At 55.1% G+C, this 17,396-nt stretch overlaps 1 protein-coding gene across 4 annotated transcripts; it reads left to right on the forward strand.

Annotated features, from left to right (window-relative positions):
- Positions 1-3,059: 3,059 nt before the first annotated feature.
- On the forward strand, positions 3,060-16,570 carry SIN3B (SIN3 transcription regulator family member B). 4 transcript variants are annotated; one of them, XM_077331501.1, is made up of 19 exons: positions 3,060-3,230; positions 3,588-3,694; positions 3,874-4,027; positions 4,330-4,578; positions 5,508-5,651; positions 5,988-6,110; positions 6,847-6,936; positions 7,775-7,929; positions 8,412-8,619; positions 9,182-9,298; positions 9,537-9,775; positions 10,818-11,001; positions 11,105-11,846; positions 13,189-13,358; positions 13,704-13,877; positions 14,041-14,133; positions 14,240-14,334; positions 14,607-14,811; positions 14,902-16,570. In XM_077331501.1, exons 1-19 carry the CDS (start codon positions 3,075-3,077, stop codon positions 15,130-15,132), a joined length of 3,636 nt encoding a protein of 1,211 aa, XP_077187616.1. In that variant the 5' UTR covers positions 3,060-3,074; the 3' UTR covers positions 15,133-16,570. The 4 variants fall into 4 exon arrangements, with proteins under 4 accessions (XP_077187616.1, XP_077187617.1, XP_077187618.1 ...); XM_077331502.1 differs by having other exon boundaries at positions 7,811-7,929; XM_077331503.1 differs by having other exon boundaries at positions 4,378-4,578.
- Positions 16,571-17,396: the final 826 nt, after the last annotated feature.

A 17,396-nucleotide genomic window follows, 5' to 3' on the forward strand; every position in this document is an offset into this window, starting at 1 on the left:
GAACTTCTTTGCCAAAATTAAAGTTAGCACAAGCCCTCCTAGCTATGTTGCTGACTGAAAATCCACCCTCCAAGCAACCTTTGGCAACAAAAACCAGGTGCTGTAATTCACACCTCTAACCTGCCAAGGCAAAGTGATACAGTAAACTGCCAAAAACATACCATGAACAGAGTTCCTGCTACCCAGGGCATGGAGATATCTAAAAGGTGCCTAGGATGAAAATAACTGCAAGCCACTCTAGGGTTAAAAAATGAAATAATTTATGTACATTGAAAAAATAGCATTACGCCAGGAAAATCGCACAGCGCTAAAAATTATCGCACCTCTGGCCATTCCTCACCTGGTTCTCTCTCTGCTTGAAATAGTGGAAGAGAGCAACGCATTTTACATAAAACTCTCTTCCACCTGTCAATCAAGCCAGGCAGCCAATCCCCTTTCGCAATGTTTTCAAGGGCCCACGATGACCCCTATTTTTTAAAATTCAAACTTCTCCATTGAAATGCCTATACGTCTAATCATCTAATCATAGATGCATAGTGTTTTTTATAATGCCACCCCTTATGAAATCACAAGTCTGGACTCTTAAAAAAATTAATCTCATTCCTAATTTTTGGGGGGGACTTTAGAGAGGCATGTTTTGTGCGACAAATTTGGGGGAAATTTCTTTTTGGCTTTGTGTTGCTCCAGGCAGTTTGCTTTAAAAAAAAAGAACCTGTTCCCAGGAGAAGGGAGAGGAAGGCAGGTGCGAGGTTGGGACATTGGAGGTGGAGATAGCGCTTCTTCACCTCCATACATTTCTTTAGCATGTGGCTTGCTGGTTGCTCTCCTGTAGCTTGCACTTTTTAGGTTGGGGAATCCACTTAATGGTTTAAGTAATGGAGGAAATGTGGCCTAAGAAGGTATCTTGTGCTAGTTGTGTCAAGTTATCTGCATCTACAATCACCAGGTTAAAGAACTAGAAGAACTGGTTGTCAAGGCAAAAAGTTTTGATTTTTTTCCCTTTGGCATTAGATGAGAGCAATTAGATATTGCTCAATTATTAATTTTTATCAGGGGGATAGATTCCAACTTCAGAATTATAGAAGAGTTGTGTGCACTGCAGAGTTTGAAAGGCACAATTGCCGAAAACATTCTTGAGGGTGTATGAATCAGTAGAAAATCTTGGTCTGAGTTGGGATAAATTGAAAAGCATCACAACAGATGGTGCAAGAAATATGGTGGGAAGTAAAACTGGTGAAGTTGCAAAAATCAATGAAGAGATATTGAAATTAAACGGTACACTTCCCATGCAATTTCACTGCAACATCCATCAGCAAGCCTTATGTAGTAAGATTCTTCAGTGGGAAAGTGTGATGTGTACTGTTGTATCCACTATTAATTACATGAGGCATCATAACCTTCCTCATCGTCAGTTTCAAATTTTTTTCTCAGAGATAGATGTAGAATATGGGGATGTATTGTTCCATGCAGAAGTTAGGTGGCTTAGCAGAGGCAAAGTCCTGAAACATTTTTTCAGTCTTCATCACAAAATTGATGTTATTCTTAAGGAAAAGGTCAAGAACTTTCTGACCCTGAATGGATTTTTGATTGGGCTTTCTTAACGGATATCACAGAGCATCTGAATATATTGAATCTAAGGTTGCAGGGGAAAGGGAAGCTTGTGTGTGGCATACTGAACTGAACACTTTTGAAGCTAAACTAAACATTCTTGTGAAGCAAGTTAGTGAAGGTAACTTTTCAAACTTCTCATGTTGCAATAGACTAAAATTTGAGAAGGATGGGAATTTACAATTCAGTGTTGTACTGCACCTATTGCAGGTAGAATTTCAGAAGAGACTGGAAAGGAAATAAGAATGCTTCAGAATCCATTTGAAGTAGCACCAGAAGATGCAAGTAACTTTTTTCAAATGGAACTAATTGATTTTTAAACCAGAGATATTTACAAAGAAAAGTCTGACAGATTTCTATTCTGATATATTTATCAACCTAAAGAAATTTGCTGCAGGCATGTTCAGTCTTTGGCACCACATACATCTGTGAACAAACCTTTTCCAAGATGAAAATTGTGAAATTGAAGTGTAGGTCAAGATGAACATTTTAAGAATGCCTGTCACAAACCTTAACTTGGATATCAATGGCATTAACAGAAAACAGCCACAAAAATCACACTGACTAGGTAAGCATGTGTAGCTAAATAAAAAGATTCCACAGTAAAATATAACTCCAAAATGGATTGCATTAAAGTTAACATTTCTTCATTTACCCTTAAATGTTTACTTTTGATCTGAATAAGTAGGTTAATAATTTTGTTCCATTTTGGTTTAAGATTTAGCCCTCTTTAGGTGCTGGTCATGCCAATGCAGCCCTGATGTGCCAAAAGCTTGGGGATCCTTGCACTGTGCCATAGTTTCAGGTGTGCTTCCGTGTTGGAGAAAATTTGAATCCCATGGCACCTTAAGACCAGCAGTTTTATTTAGGCGTGAATGATCACGTGCACACACGCAGGGGACACCAGACTGCGAAAACAAGGTGGCCGAGGTCATTGGAGGTCACTTCTGAAAACGCGGAGGATCCACCAAATCCCCTTCCTTCCGTGGGCCCATCTCTTCCGATCATTTATTCGATTCAGGGATCACCACTCCCAGGAACTGGCTCCGGGAGAGTTACAGGCGTCCAGGAGGGCCAGGAGGGCCAGGGGGCCTCGGAGGGGCCTCGGCCCACTGCCTGGCGGGAGGAAGAGCAGGCGGGCCGGGCGAGGTCCGCGGGATCCGGCTCCTCGGGGGCGGAGAGGAGCCCCCCGGGCGGAGACGCCCCCAGAACGGCGACTTCCGCCCTCCCGCGGGGCCCTTCCGGGCTTCCGTCCCCGCGACTTCCGCCCTCCCGCGGCCCCTTCCGGTCCCCTCCCGGCCCGGCCGCCTCCCCGCCCTCCCCTCCCGCGAAGGTTCCGGGGCGCCAGGGGCGACGTGCGCGGTGACGCAAGGCGCCGGCGGGCTCGGGGCGCGCGGCCGCGGCAGGAGGGCGGGCGGGAGGGCGGGAGGCCGGCGGGGGAGGGGAGGGGAGGGGAGGGTCCCAACATGGCGGCCGGGGGGGGAGGCGGCGGCGGCGGCGGCCGGGGGGGCGGCGGGGGCGGCGGAGGCGGGGCCGCCAGGCTGGGGGGCCGCGCGGGACAAGCAGGAGGTGGCGGAGGGGGGGCGGCCGCCGCGGCCCCCCCGGAGAAGCTCCCCGTTCACGTAAGTCCCCCCCCCGGCTGCAGGCGTCCCACTGACCTTTAACCCCTCCTCCCGAAAGCTACGGGCAATGTCCTCCCCCCTGGGCGTGGCCCCCTCGGGCCCCTCCCCCTCCCCACCGGGCCAGGGGGGAGGGGCTGGCCTCTCCTCCAGGGGGGGGAGGGGTCTCTCTCGGAGGTCAGACCTGTCAGGCTGGACGGCCGGCCCAGCTGCCCCCTGGCTTCCTCGCCCCCCCCCTCCCCGGTCTGCAGGGGTCGCCTGGGCAGCCCCTTGGCTGCAGCCAGGCCCAGTCGGGGGGGGGGACACTCCGACCCAGCCCCTTGACCCGGGCAGGCTGCCCACCCTCCCTTTTCCCTGCAGGTGGAGGACGCACTCTCCTACCTGGACCAGGTGAAGATCCGGTTTGGCAGCGACCCGGCCACCTACAACGGCTTCCTGGAGATCATGAAAGAGTTCAAGAGTCAAAGGTAGCCTGGCTGGAGCGTGCTGGCAGTCTCCTGCATCTGTTGGCGGGTTTCTCAGGGGGGGGGGGGAGTGCCGGCAGAGGCTACCTCGGCTCCAGCAGCGTTGGGGGCCAGGCAGGAGACCTGAGCAGGCCTCCCTGAGGCTGCCCAGCTTGTCCTCAGTCGCCTCCTCTCCCTTGCAGCATCGACACCCCCGGCGTGATCCGGCGTGTCTCTCAGCTGTTTCACGGACATCCCGACCTCATTGTGGGCTTCAACGCCTTCCTGCCCTTGGGCTACAGAATAGAGATTCCAAAGAACGGGAAACTCAGCATTCAGTCCCCGCTGGCCGGCCAGGTACAAAGGAGGAGACAATCTGGTTTCGATCAACCTCTTGGGGGAGAGGCCTTCCTTCGGGGGGACATTAGGAAGCAGCGTGACATTTTTGGGGTCAGTGGGAACAGAGTCCTGATCTTAGCCTGAGAGCTGCTGCTCGGACAGGTCTCCTCTAAGGTGAGCAGCTTGGTTGGATGAGGGGAGTCTGTAAAGGAAGCATAGGCAGGGAGGCTGACAACAAAGAGGGCTGCAGGTGAGGGAGGGCTGGGCTGAATCCCAGGTGCATCTGACCTCGCTGATCCCCACCCTTCTGTCCCTGCCAGGTCTCTCTGGAGCCGGGTCAGAACCCCTTCTTACTCCACTATTGCCAGGACAAACCCAACAGTCACGGGGACTGCTCCGAGGAGTTTCGGCAGCAACTGCCTGGCAAGGATGACAAACTTCAGATGCCGCTGGAGTCCGATTCAGTGGAGTTCAACAATGCCATCAGCTATGTGAACAAGATCAAGACCCGCTTCCTTGACCACCCGGAAATCTACCGCTCCTTCCTGGAGATTCTTCATACCTACCAGGTAGATGTCTTCCATGGGATCCTGGAATGCTAACCAGAGCTTCTTTCCCTCCTCAAGAAGGCAGCCAAGGAGTGTTCTGGAATGGTCCTTTGGGAAACCATGCGCGGGTCTAAGGGGCTTGTGACTTCATGCTTTGCATTTTCCCTGGTAATACACTTAGTGTTCCTTTGTGTTGATTTCGTGTGCCACAGCACAGGAAGACTGTGTCTTTTTCACAAACAGATTTTAATTCTTTAAACTTTGAAAATGCCTCATCCTCCGATGTTTACCTTTCCTCTTGAACCATCCCCCTCCTCCCCCCCCCTCCAGACTGCCTCCCATGGCCTCTGCTGGAAGAACTTGGGGAGGTTTTCAGGGAGCCAACTGGATAATCAGGCAGGCCTTGATTTACTGCCTTAGGTAAACGGGAAAGACATCCAGGTTCGCCTTTGCTAGTTTAAAGTAATCGGGATCGGCTTCTCGTAGTTACCTGCAAAAAACGTGACATATTACAGGGTGTTGAAGCCAGGAAAACCAATAAACCCTGTCAATAATATCAAGAGCCATAAAATCACCTTTTAAAAATTCATCAGGCAGCAGGTCAATGAAATTAAATGTTTTAGCAGCAGTCAGAATAATTATGCATCAAGGAGAGAGATAACTACAGAAAGGGAGAATGTTCTGGAGCCGAGGTCCTTCTTGGTAGGGCAGGACTTCAGATGCAGGTGGGTTTTCGATAAGCTGTTCCCCTTTCATCCTCCCTGATGGGATGGTTTTGTCTCCCACACCCTAGGAAAGCTGGGGCCCCGAGGAAGCCAAGCCAGACCTCCCTACCCAGCCAGTAGTACCAGCGTCAGACCTAGTGAGCCAGCACAAGGCTGTGTGGACAGTTGACCGTTGTGCTTTGGGTCAGAGGGTTGCCTTGTTTTCACTGCTGACTCACTTTGCAGAAGGAGCAGCTGAGTGCCAAAGGCCGGCCATTCCGAGGCATGTCCGAAGAGGAGGTGTTCACAGAAGTAGCCAATCTCTTCCGGGGACAGGAAGATCTGCTTTCTGAATTTGGGCAGTTCCTTCCTGAAGCCAAGAGGTCCTTGGTACGTCTCTGGCGAGAGAATGGTATGGGGGCAGGGTTTGCAGCCGCACAGGATAGGCCTGGCGGGTTTAATGCAAGCCTGAGTGGGGAGATGCAGGCTGCACCTTTATGGGCATATCCTTAAACTCCAGGCGGCTTCACTGGTGCATTTTGCATGCACAATCTCCCCTACCCCTCCTCTGTGGTGGACTTTTTCCAGAAAGTCCTTATGTGGCTCACGTGGAACTTGCCGTGCCTTGAACAAGAAGGAAGCGGCCCCAGTGCTGCTCCCTGCCTGCCTCGGTGCCCTGCAGTTGGGACCTGCACCGATGTCCTGGCCTCCTTCTCTTTATCTCAGTTCATGGGAAACGGGCCCTGTGATGCAAACAGCATTCCCAGGACGGAGCACGAGAAGTCCCTGGAGCACAGCAAGAAGCGGTCGAGGCCCTTGCTCCTCCGTCCCGTTCCCGGGCCAGCAAAGGTACCTGATCTGTGGCTGCCGGGTGGGCTGGAGATGGGGGGGGGGGGATGCTGCTTGTGGAGTATTTGTCTGGCCAGGTGTTTTCTGCCTCTGGACAAATAGCCACAGCATCTTGGCGATGAAACTGATTACCGTATTTGCCAGCGTATAAGACGACCCCCCCAACATTTCCAGTCAAAATATAGAGTTTGTTACATTACGGTACTATGGGCAGCTCTGTCTATCCCACCTGAAGTGCACCCAGCGTATAGGACGACCCCCCCACTTGGAGGCATGTTTTTCAGGGGGGGAAGTAGTCTTATGCGCCAGCAAATACAGTATTTGGTGGCAAATCCCGGGGGAAAGGGAGTCGCAGAAATGAATTGTGTAGGGGGCTGCCTAAAGATGAACTGGTGGGTTGAGGCTGGATAGGCAGGGTTTTGTGCATCTGCAGAGGTAGGGCTGCCCCCCCCCCCCCGCTCCATGGCCTCTGGTGCTGTGCGCATAAGCCTCTTTCCCTGCAGGCAACGTTTTGGGTTGGACGGGGAAGAGAGTGGGAAACATTAGGGGTCATTGCTGCTTTTTGTGTTGGGTTGATGTCAAAGGGGACTGGGGTGGGGGGGTTCCATTGCCTAGCCAGGAGCCTCCTGGGTGTTTTTGGGGAGGGACTTTGAGTCCATTGAGTTTGTACATTGTGTGGAACATAAAAACACTACTAAGTTGAAGCATAAAGAGAACACTGTCTTTCTCCCTGCAGAAGAAGATGAAACTGCGAGGGACGAAGGACCCGTCTGTTGCAACAGTGGGAAAATATGGGACTCTGCAGGAATTCTCCTTCTTTGACAAGGTCTGTTGATCAGGCACGAGAGGTGACAAGGGGACTACTGCTTAGTGGTAGAGCTCCTGTTTTGGAAGCCAAAGGTCCGTGGTTCAGGCCTTGGCATGTCCAGATAAAGATGTTAACTTAAGAGTACAAGAGACCTCATGGTGCGTCCTGTTCCTCCCAGTGGTCAGATGGTTCTGGAGGACCGACAGTAGAAGCTGAGGTCTTTCCTTACTGCTGCTACCTCCCAGCACTGGAATTCAGAAGCTGGCTTTTGTCTATCCCTTGCCATGGCTGGTAGCTACTGTTGGGCTTCTCCTCTGTACACCTTCCTGGGCACCTGTGCTCATGGCCAGCACTGCTTCCACCAGCAACAAATTGTTTAACTTTTCCATTCATCAAAGCATCGTTAAAATTAACAAACCATTAAAAAGCCAGCCATGAAACTGACGTGCATTTTCCTCATGGTGGGGAAGAACAGGAGGAGGTATCTAGGTTCGCTTTCAAAGGGCCCCTGGCTCGTTTTGCTGGATGTGATTCTGCCAGCATGAGTAGCAGATTAGGGTCAGTTAGACACTGAGGAGGCTTCGACATGCATTCCTCAGGGGGGCCACGGTGGTACCTGGGCTTGTACCTGCAGGAACTGCCTGGTGGGGCAGGAGCCTTGAGTGGAAGCAGGCCTGGGGTGGGGTTCAGCAGGAAGATGCTGCTGGTCATGGAAGCCCCACAGGCCAAAGGGATCCACAATTGTTGGTTTGGGGCCCGGTGGGGTCCCTGGCTGAGATGAGCACCACTGGCGTGAGAGGCCTGGTGTTGAGGCACAAGCCTTCCTGGGCACAGGCTTACACTGCTCCCTGGCCAGGCAAAGGTGCCATGGGCTTTCTGGTCTTGTTGGCAGGTGCGCAGAGTGCTCAAGAGCCAGGAGGTCTATGAGAACTTCCTCCGCTGCATCGCTCTCTTCAACCAAGAACTGGTGTCGGGATCCGAACTTCTTCAGCTGGTCACCCCTTTTTTGGGGTAAGAAAATGATTTTTTTCCTTTCCTTTGCAGGTTCTTTCCCTTCAGCTAGCAAAAGGTCTGTTAAATTTGGCAAGGGCAGCAATTTCGGGGCTTGGTTAAAGCTTGGATCTTTTCACAAGATCTCTCTTTGGGCCAGACAGTGGGAGGCTCCCTTGGGGTCTGGAAAGTCACCTGGGGGGGGGGTCTTCCTGACCCTCTGCTTGTGGCGCTTCTGCTTGAGAATGCAGGGCGGAAGAAGTGGGTGTGTGAAGTTTAGCCTACTCTCTCAGTGAAAATACTGTCCAAGTGATAGTAATTGAAATAACAGAATAATAACAGTTAAACACAGGAACAGTTAAAAATAGTAGTAGATAGAATGGGATGAATGGAATGGTTTTGTTGGTTGTGCCCCTCCCCGCCCCAATTTCTCATGCCTCACGTGACCTTGGGCAAGGCAGACCATTTCCTTTCCTTTGCTTACTTGTGTGTTTGTTTTCAAGGAAATTCCCTGAGCTCTTTGCCCAGTTCAAGTCCTTCCTGGGGGTGAAAGAGCTCTCGTTTGCCTCCCCGCTGAGCGATCGCGCTGGGGACGGCATGTGCCGGGAGATCGACTACGCCTCCTGCAAGCGCATCGGTTCCAGCTACCGGGCCCTGCCCAAAACCTACCAGCAGCCCAAGTGCAGCGGCAGGACGGCCATCTGCAAGGAGGTAGGCAGCCCAGTCCTGCCCAGTCTTGGAAGGGAAGCAGGGTCGATCCTTGGAAGGGAGGCCCCCAGGGCAGTCCCGAGGAGGCACTGGCCAGCCACTTCCGCCAGCCCCCTGCCTTGGAAATGCCCCAAAGAGATGACTCGCCTTCGCTTCTGCTGCCCCCACCTGATCCACTTTTACGGTCAGAGGGCGACCAGCTGGCCGTGCCTCCGATGGGGGTGGGGTTTGCCCCAGGAGGAGTCAGGTCCGGAGCTCCTGGCTGCTGAGCATTGCTGTGAGCCCGCTTGGGGGAGTGGTTGGAAGTGCGGACTTCTAATCTGGTGAGTCGGGTTCGATTCCCCGCTCCCTCACCTGTAGCCAGCTGGGTGTCCTTTTGGTCGACACAGCACTGAAAAAGCTGTTCTGACCAAGCAGTGATATCAGGGCTCTCTCAGCCTCACCCACCCCACAGGGTGTCTGTTGTGGGGAGAGGAAGGGAAGACGAATGTAAGCTGCTTTGAGACTCCTTCGGGGAGAGGAAAGCGACATAGAAGAACCACCTCTCCTGATTCTTATTCTGCAGGTGCTGAATGACACTTGGGTTTCATTCCCCTCCTGGTCTGAGGATTCCACTTTTGTGAGCTCCAAGAAGACGCCCTATGAGGAGCAGCTGCACCGTTGTGAGGACGAGCGTTTCGAGGTACGGTGGTCACCGCTCTCCTTTCCCCACGGCCTGCCTTTTGAACAGGGGACCCGGCAGAGGGGGCAGCCCTCCAGGCTTGCGCTTCAGTTGGACCAGCAGCCTCGCTGTCTGTCCCCGTGGTCGGGCACGAGTGCTTTTCGGGCGGGGAAGTCTGACTTAGTCCTGTGCCTGCAACCCTTCTGGGTCTCTGTGCCCGGCTGCCCCTCTTCCGCCCTTCACAATCCGCTTCCCACAGCTGGATGTCGTCCTGGAGACCAACCTGGCCACCATCCGGGTGTTGGAAAGCGTGCAGAAGAAACTGTCCCGCATGTCGCCAGACGACCAGGAGAAGTTCCGGCTGGACGACTGCTTGGGGGGCACGTCGGAAGTGATCCAGCGCCGGGCCATCTACCGTATCTACGGGGACAAAGCGCCAGAGATCATTGAGAGCCTGAAAAAGAACCCGCTCACTGCAGTCCCGGTCGTCCTGAAGAGGTAACGGGGCCCTTGACTCTTCCTTCGGTAGAATTCAGGGACTCCCTTTGGGTTCTGCTTCCCTGGAGCCCAGGGCCCCGAGGCTCCGGAGTCGTCTGCTTGGATGGGGCACCATTTCTGTTGCTATTCGTTTGTTGTTTGTTTGTTGTTTTGACTTATTGCTTGCCACTCTCATGGCAGGTTACAACAGTCCATGTTAAAAGCCCTACTAAAACACTTTCGGACTTTTTATCCAAAACAACAGGTTCCTAAAATGTTTAAAAAAACGTGGCCACTAACCCCCAAAAAATCTAGTATAGGAGTGGGGGAGGGAGTATGGCTCTTAGCACGGGGGGGGGGGGGGGGCCATCAGATCTTCCTCGCCATGCCGGCCTCAACCGTAGAGCTGGCGGAAGAGCTCCGTTTTGCAGGCCCTGTGCAACCCTGAAATGCTGGTGCAGGGGGGGGGGGGGAGGGCCTATAAACAGGCTCTTGCAGCTTGTTGCCGACTAGCGACTACACAGAGCGATGTGACTGGCCCAAATCTTTTTTTTTTTGGGGGGGGGGGTAACTGAAAAACAAAATCCTATGAAATCTTTTCTTTTAGCTGGATAGGCTGTCATCATGGCAGCTCTTAAAACCAAGCAGCATTTCCCCACCTATAGCTTGTTCTACTAAGATAACTTAGAGTGCTTAACTTAGATTTCATGGTATGTCCAGTATTTCAATTTTATATGCTGTTACAAATGATGCATTTAATGTTGCTAAAAAGCAATAAAACTCTTAAATTTGACAGGACAATAAGTATTGCATGTGTTTCCATTCCCAAAATTTCTGGGCTTGTGTGTGTGTGAGACAGACAGAGACAGAACGAGAGAGAGAGAGAGAGAGAGAGAGAGAGAGAGAGAGAGAGAGAGAGAGAGCAAACCCAACCCCTACCCATTACTCATGACATCAAAATGCCTGGAAGAGTTGTATGCCTGGCTCTCCTCTCTGGCACTGGGCTGTGCTACCCCTGGGCCGTGGCCTGGCTTCTCAGTCTGTGCCCTCCCCTGTGCGGCAGGCTGAAGGCCAAGGAGGACGAGTGGCGCGAGGCCCAGCAGGGCTTCAACAAGATCTGGCGGGAGCAATACGAGAAGGCCTACCTGAAGTCCCTCGACCACCAGGCTGTGAACTTCAAGCAGAATGACACCAAGGCACTGCGCTCCAAGAGTCTGCTCAATGAGATTGAGAGTGTCTACGACGAGGTGCGCGGCAGGGTCGGCCGGAGCCGTGCCGTGACCGGGGGGGGGGGCGGAGGGCGGGGGGAGGGCAGCCGCTGATCTCCACTCTTTTGGGCCTCCTCTTCAGCACCAGGAGCAGCACTCGGAGGGGAGGGGAGCGATGAATGAGCCACACCTCATCTTTGTCTACGAGGACAGGCAGATCCTGGATGACGCGGCTTCCCTCGTCACCTACTACGTGAAACGGCAGCCCACCATCCAGAAGGAGGATCAGGCCACCATCCGGCAGATTGTCCAGCGCTTCGTTCCCGACCTGTTCTTCTCCCAGCTGCCAGAGCACCCGGTTTCAGAAGAGCCCCCGAGTGACGAGAAGGACGGCCTCAAGACGGCCCCTCTGGACACGCGTGACTTGCGGAAGCGGAACGCCACCGGCCCCCAGCCCAGCCCCCAGGCGGAGGCCAAGGCGCCCACCGTGGAGATGCATGAGCTGCGGAAGAGGCCTGTGCCAGGACCCCCGCCCAGCCCCCTGGAGGAGAAGCCGCCCGCCCTCGAAGGCCACGAGCTGCGCAAGAGGAACCCTCCCCTGGGGGCCCCCGCCAGCCCGGCCAAGGACAAGAGGGCCCCTCCCCGTCCCCGGGGGCCCCTCCACGCCCTGGATGACGTCTACACGCTCTTCTTTGCCAACAACAACTGGTACTTCTTCCTGCGCCTCCACCAGACGCTGTGTGCCAGGCTGCTCAAGATCTGCCGCCAGGCCCAGAGGCAGCTGCTGGATCACCGGGCCGAGAAGGAGAAGGAGAAGGTCCTCTGCGAAGGCCGGAAGGAGCGCTCGGGCGACCCGGCCCTGGAGCTGAGGCTGAAGCAGCCAAGTGAGCCCCTGCGGGGGGGGGGGGGTCCGTGGGAGAGGGCTCCTCTCCGCCCTGCAGGCATTCCGGTGGGGGCTTCTTGGGTCAGGAGCCCCTGAATTTGGGAACTCTGGTCCTCTTTGCAGTGAGGGATGGATGGGGGGGGGGGTTTCCCGCCATGTTGGGACTTTTCTGCTATTTATGGAGTTTTTAATGGCGTTTTATATAGACTTTGTAACCTGCCACAAGCTGACTCGGAAGTGCTGGGGAATAAATTGAATAATAATAATAATAATAATAATAATAATAATAATAATAATAATAATAATAATAATAATTTGGGACAATGTGTGAGTGCAGGCATGTGTTTTTCGACTTCTTGTCCTTGGTGTGGAAGAGCTAGTTAAAAGGCAGGTGGGACAGACAAAGGGACCCGTGCAGCTGCCGTCTGTCCCCTTCCCCACCCGCCTTGCCTGAGGGTCAGCCGCAGGACTCCCTCGTGACTGAAGAGGGTGGGGGAAGCCATCTTGCATGGCCTTGGTGCGTGTGAAATTCAGTTATGGTTATTTATGTGCAGGCGGGGCATTCAGACTGGGAGTGGGTAGCAGCGGAGGAAGGAGACAGGGGACAGGCCCCATAAGCAGCCTGCCTCTCTGACTTCCAGCTCTGGCGGAAGAGTGCCTGGGCGGAGCTGTTCTGTGGAAGCTCTTCTTTTGACTCTGACAAGCTCGGGCTTCTCCATCTGGGGCCCACAACTGTAAACAAGCCCCATGCTCAGCATTCAGTTTTGGGCACCCCAGTTGAAGAGGGAGGTAGACAAACTGGAGTGTGTCCAGAGGAGGGCAACAAAGGTGGGGAGGGGCTTGGAGACCAAGACATATGAAGAAAGGTTGGGGGAGCTTGGTCTGTTTAGCCTGGAGAGGAGACGACTGAGATGGGATCTGAGAACCATCTTCAAGTATTTAAAAGGCTGCCATATGGAGGATGGAGCAGAGTTGGTCTCTCTTGCCCCAGAGGGACAGACCAGAATGAATGGGATGAAATTAATTCAAAAGAAATTCCGTCTAAACATCCGGAAGAAGTTCCTGACAGTCAGAGCGGTTTCTCAGGGGAATAGGCTTCCTCGGGAGGTGGTGGGTTCTCCATTTTTGGAAATTTTTAAAGAGAGGCTGGATAGCCATCTGACAGAGAGGCTGATTCTGTAAAGTCTCAAGGGGTGGCAGGTGACAGTGGAGGAGCGATTGGGATGTGAGTGTCCTGCACAGTGCAGGGGGTTGGACTAGATGACCCAGTAGGGCCCTTCCAACTCTAGGATTCCCTGGGGGGAGCCCCTGGTTCTGTGGTCACCGTGTCTCTTCCTGCCCAGGCGAAGTGGAGCTGGAGGAGTATTACCCGGCATTCCTGGACTTGGTGAGGAACCTGCTGGATGGCAACATAGACCCCACGCAGTACGAGGACACCTTGCGGGAGATGTTCACCATCCACGCTTACATTGGCTTCACCATGGACAAGCTGGTGCAGAACATTGTCCGGCAGGTAACGGCAGGCCGGAAGCCGAGGAGGCACAGCCGGATCTCCCTTCCCCTCAGTGCGTGGGCCAAGTGTCCCTGTTTCGGAGAGAGACCAGAAGCAGGGACTGGCTTGTGTTGTCTTTGGTTTGGCCCCGGGCTGTGGTCTGTGGGTGGGATGACTCTGTAGCCCCTGTCCCAGAGGGCTGCCTGGGTGACACTCCCTGGGCCATACTGAGCTGCTCTGCCTCAGTAGAGTGGCCCCTGGCACGGCCCCTGGGTCCTGGAAAGGCTCCTCTCGCTAACAGAGCCGCCCTTGGGCTCCCCCCCCCCACCGTTGGAGGGCTTGTCACTTTCCCCTCTCCCTTCCCAGCTGCATCATCTGGTCAGCGATGACGTCTGCCTCAAGGTGGTGGAGCTGTACCTGAGTGAGCGGAAGCGGGGGGCAGCCGGGGGCAACCTGTCCTCGCAGTGCGTGCGGGCCGCCAAGGAGACGAGCTACCAGTGGAAGGCCGAGCGCTACATGGCGGATGAGAATTGCTTCAAGGTGCAGAGCCCCTCCTTGCCTGTGCCCTGCCTGCGAGCCCTCCTCCCCTGCCAGGGGGAAACGGGCGGCTGGTGCAGGCCTGGTCTTTCGGCGTCTCCTCTGGGGGGCGGGGCCCTGGCGCGCACGTCTGCCACTGCCCATGTCTGTTTTCTTGCTGTGGCAGGTGATGTTCCTGCAGAGGAAGGACCAGGTGATCATGACCATTGAACTGCTGGACACGGAGGAGACCCAGACTGAGGACCCCGTGGAGGTCCAGGTGACTTCCCCATGACCATCCTTGGGGGGCGGGCTGGGAATGTTTGTGCCTCAAGGCTCCCTTTGGGAGGCAACGAACGTGACCCTTCCCCCTGCGTCTCCTCCAGCACTTGGCCAACTACGTGGAGCAGTACGTGGGGGTGGAGGGCCCCCTGAGCAGCCAGAACGAAGGCTTCGTGTTGAAACCCGTCTTCCTGCAAAGGCGAGTGCTGTGGAGGGAGCATTTCTTCTCCCCTCTTTCCCCCCGTCATGCCACCTCCTCTGGGAGGCCTCTCGCCCTGGGGCTGAGATCGGGCTCCCCTCCCAGCTGCGGGTGCTGCTTTGCTTGGGAAGGAAGCTCCCCCCTGGGTGAAGTTGGGGCAGGACGAGCACTCTGGTGGGCAGGATCGCAGAGAGGGGTTGGGGCGGGCATAGTGACAGAGGCCGGTCTCTTGGGAGGATTCCCTGCTGAGATGGGCCTCTCCTGTCCCCCAGGAACCTGCAGAAGTTCCGTCGCTGGCAGTGCCAGCAGGTGCAGGCCTGGCGGGACAAGGCCAAGAGCTCCTGGAGGCAGCTGGTCGGGGTGGAGAGCGCCTGCAACGTGGACTGCAAGTTCAAGCTGAACTCCCACAAGATGCTCTTTGTCACCAACGCCGAGGACTACATGTACCGCCGGGGGGCCCTCTCCCGGGCCAGTCGGGTGCGTCTCGGGGCCGGGGCTCTCTCCCCCCCCCCTGGAGGAGGGTCCCAGCTGGGCTGACCTGGCTCCTTCTCCCCCTCTGGGTTGCAGGCACAGCCTCTCGTCCTGCTGCGGCACCACCGGCGCTTTGCGGAATGGCACCAGCGCTGGCTGGGGAGGCACGTGGCTGCGGAAGCTGCGGAGCTGGTCCAGGACTGGCTGATGGGGGACGAGGACGAGGACTTGGTGCCTTGCAAGACCACGTGTGAGACCACGAGCGTCCACGGGGTGCCCATCAACCGCTACCGGGTGCAGTACAGCCGCCAGCCGTCCTCGCCCTGACTGCCAGGCCCCCGGGCGCTCGGCGGGTCCGCCATGTATGTATCTCCGGCATTTCTCTGACCAGCATTTTCCTTTGGGGTGTGACTGTTGGGGACTACGAGGGCGTCTGTTTGGCCCACGCTGCACAGGTGGGATTTGCCCGGGTGGGCGACGGTCGCCACGGGAACGGGAACCGGGCGGCAGTGGGGCGTACTGGGGGGGGGGTCTCTTGGCTTGCGGAAGGGTGACTGGTGTGCGTTGAGGGGATGGAGGGAGGCAGGGTGCCATGGGCCCTGAGCCCAGCCAGAAGGTCTGACCCGGGGAGCGAGGAGGAACACGGTCCTCCGTAAAGAGCCCGCAACTCCTGTGGGGTGATTGTCTGCAGTGCATCCGAGGGCCCTTTCTTTCCTCTGTTTCTGTGTTATCCTGGAGGCTGTTCCCACTGGGCCTGCCTTGGGGCACCACCAGCCCTGCCGTGTGTCCGGCCTTTTGCACACAGGAGGAAGAGGAGGGCGCCGTTCTGTCCGGGATGGGAGCAGGCGGGGGTTTGCTTGCTGCCCAGGAGCTGGTTGTTGGTGCAGATCATGATAATGCGCGGCGGGTGCCAAAAGGCAAGGGGACCCCTCCCTCCCCCCCCATCTCTCCAGCTGCTCTTCCCCTCTCCCTGCCCTCACCTCTTCCGCAGTACGAGAGAATCCCCTGCCAGGGTCGGACGTGTCCAGAGCAGGGCCGGTCCCCCACTACGGCCTCCCCCCCCCCCGGTTTATGACGGGGAGAAGCAGTCCTCAGCTAATGGGGGCTCTGACTGCCAGTCCGGACAGCAGCAGCCACCACACCTCCCCCCTCCCCCCCCCGCCATAGAAGCAGCTTGTGGGGGTTGCGGGCCCTTTCCTCCTGGGGGAGGGGGCAAGCAGAACAACTCCCTGCCTGCGTTCTCCTGCTGCTCAGGAAGGAAGGGGAGGCATTGGGTATCCGATGTGGTTCAGACCCTGTGCTGCCCCCCCCCCCCCCCGGTCTCTTCCTCCGTTTCCCCAGCAAAGAGAACCAATGGTGCCAAATTCTCATTGACCACCAAGGACTTCATGCTTGCTTGTGGCTTGGCTTGTGTTTTGCGGCTGGGGGCGTTGTGGCTTTTGTGAGTTCTGTCCTCTTCTGGCCCCTTCCCCCCCCTCTTTAGAAGTGTACCTTGGGCCATTGTTACGTGTCCTTAATTTTATCCCCCAGTTAGTTTATAATCGGAGCAGATCAAGGAAGCATGTTGCTGCCTCATCCCTGATGCGGGGGCTGCGGGGGCCGCAGCTGGAGGACCGGAGGCGGCTCTTCCGTTTTCCGGAGGATCTCTGGCTTGGGGGGGGGGGTATGTGCTTGTATTTGCTTTGCCAACTCATTTGAATGTAGTTTTTTTAAAAATATATATTTATTTGCACATCAAGTAAAATAAAATATTCATTTTGAAACAGAGCGACTCCTCTCGGTCCTTGTGTTGCGAATTGGCTGCTGGTCAACTGGGCAAGTGTGCATCTGAGAGGGACCTCCAGGCCTCAACATGTACATTCAGTTCACCCAAACAAGCGAACAATCCCCCACCTTACTCTTAGTTCTCCAGTATTTCTAAGCTGAGTGTAGATTCTCTAATCTGTTTTGACTGCTGGTATAGCTGACTCGAGTAAAAGCCAAAATCATTCCAGCTTTTATTTGGGCATATTCAGTTATACTGATCAGCCATACGTTTGCTCCCCGCTTCCACTTCCAAGTGGGAGGGAGCAAAGGGGATACCTGGAATGGCTGCTGGCCATTTAAACCTATTAATGTATCCATCCCGTCCATCCATCCAGCTTGACAGGTCTTCGAATCATAGAGTTGGAAGGGGCCATACAGGCCAACTAGTCCATCAGCTATTAACCATCAGCTATTAACTATAAATGGCTCTTGCACTCTCCCCCCCCCCAATGCAAAAAAGAGGGAAGTGAAATAGATCACTAAAACGGCTGCCAGTCGAGGGGCTTTGTGGGGAGGGCCTCCCCAGCAAACCTCAGTTAAGCCTGCAGAGCTCTCCCCACAGGACCAGCTGTCTGTTGAATTCTGTGTGTGTGTGTGTGGGGGGGGTGTTTCAACCAGGAGCCCCCAGCAGACCCCAAGCCCACCCTGCAAAGAGAGTTCTTCCTACAGAAATTCCAGTTTGTCAGGCTCAGCGTGTTGTGGTTTAAACTTGTCCCCTCCCCCCCTGCAGACCTTAAGTGCATCCTATGGGGAGATTTCTCTCTGCAGGATCTGCTGTTTGGGTG

This window comes from Paroedura picta, chromosome 4 (assembly GCF_049243985.1).
Source record: "Paroedura picta isolate Pp20150507F chromosome 4, Ppicta_v3.0, whole genome shotgun sequence".
Classification (NCBI taxonomy): domain Eukaryota; kingdom Metazoa; phylum Chordata; class Lepidosauria; order Squamata; family Gekkonidae; genus Paroedura; species Paroedura picta.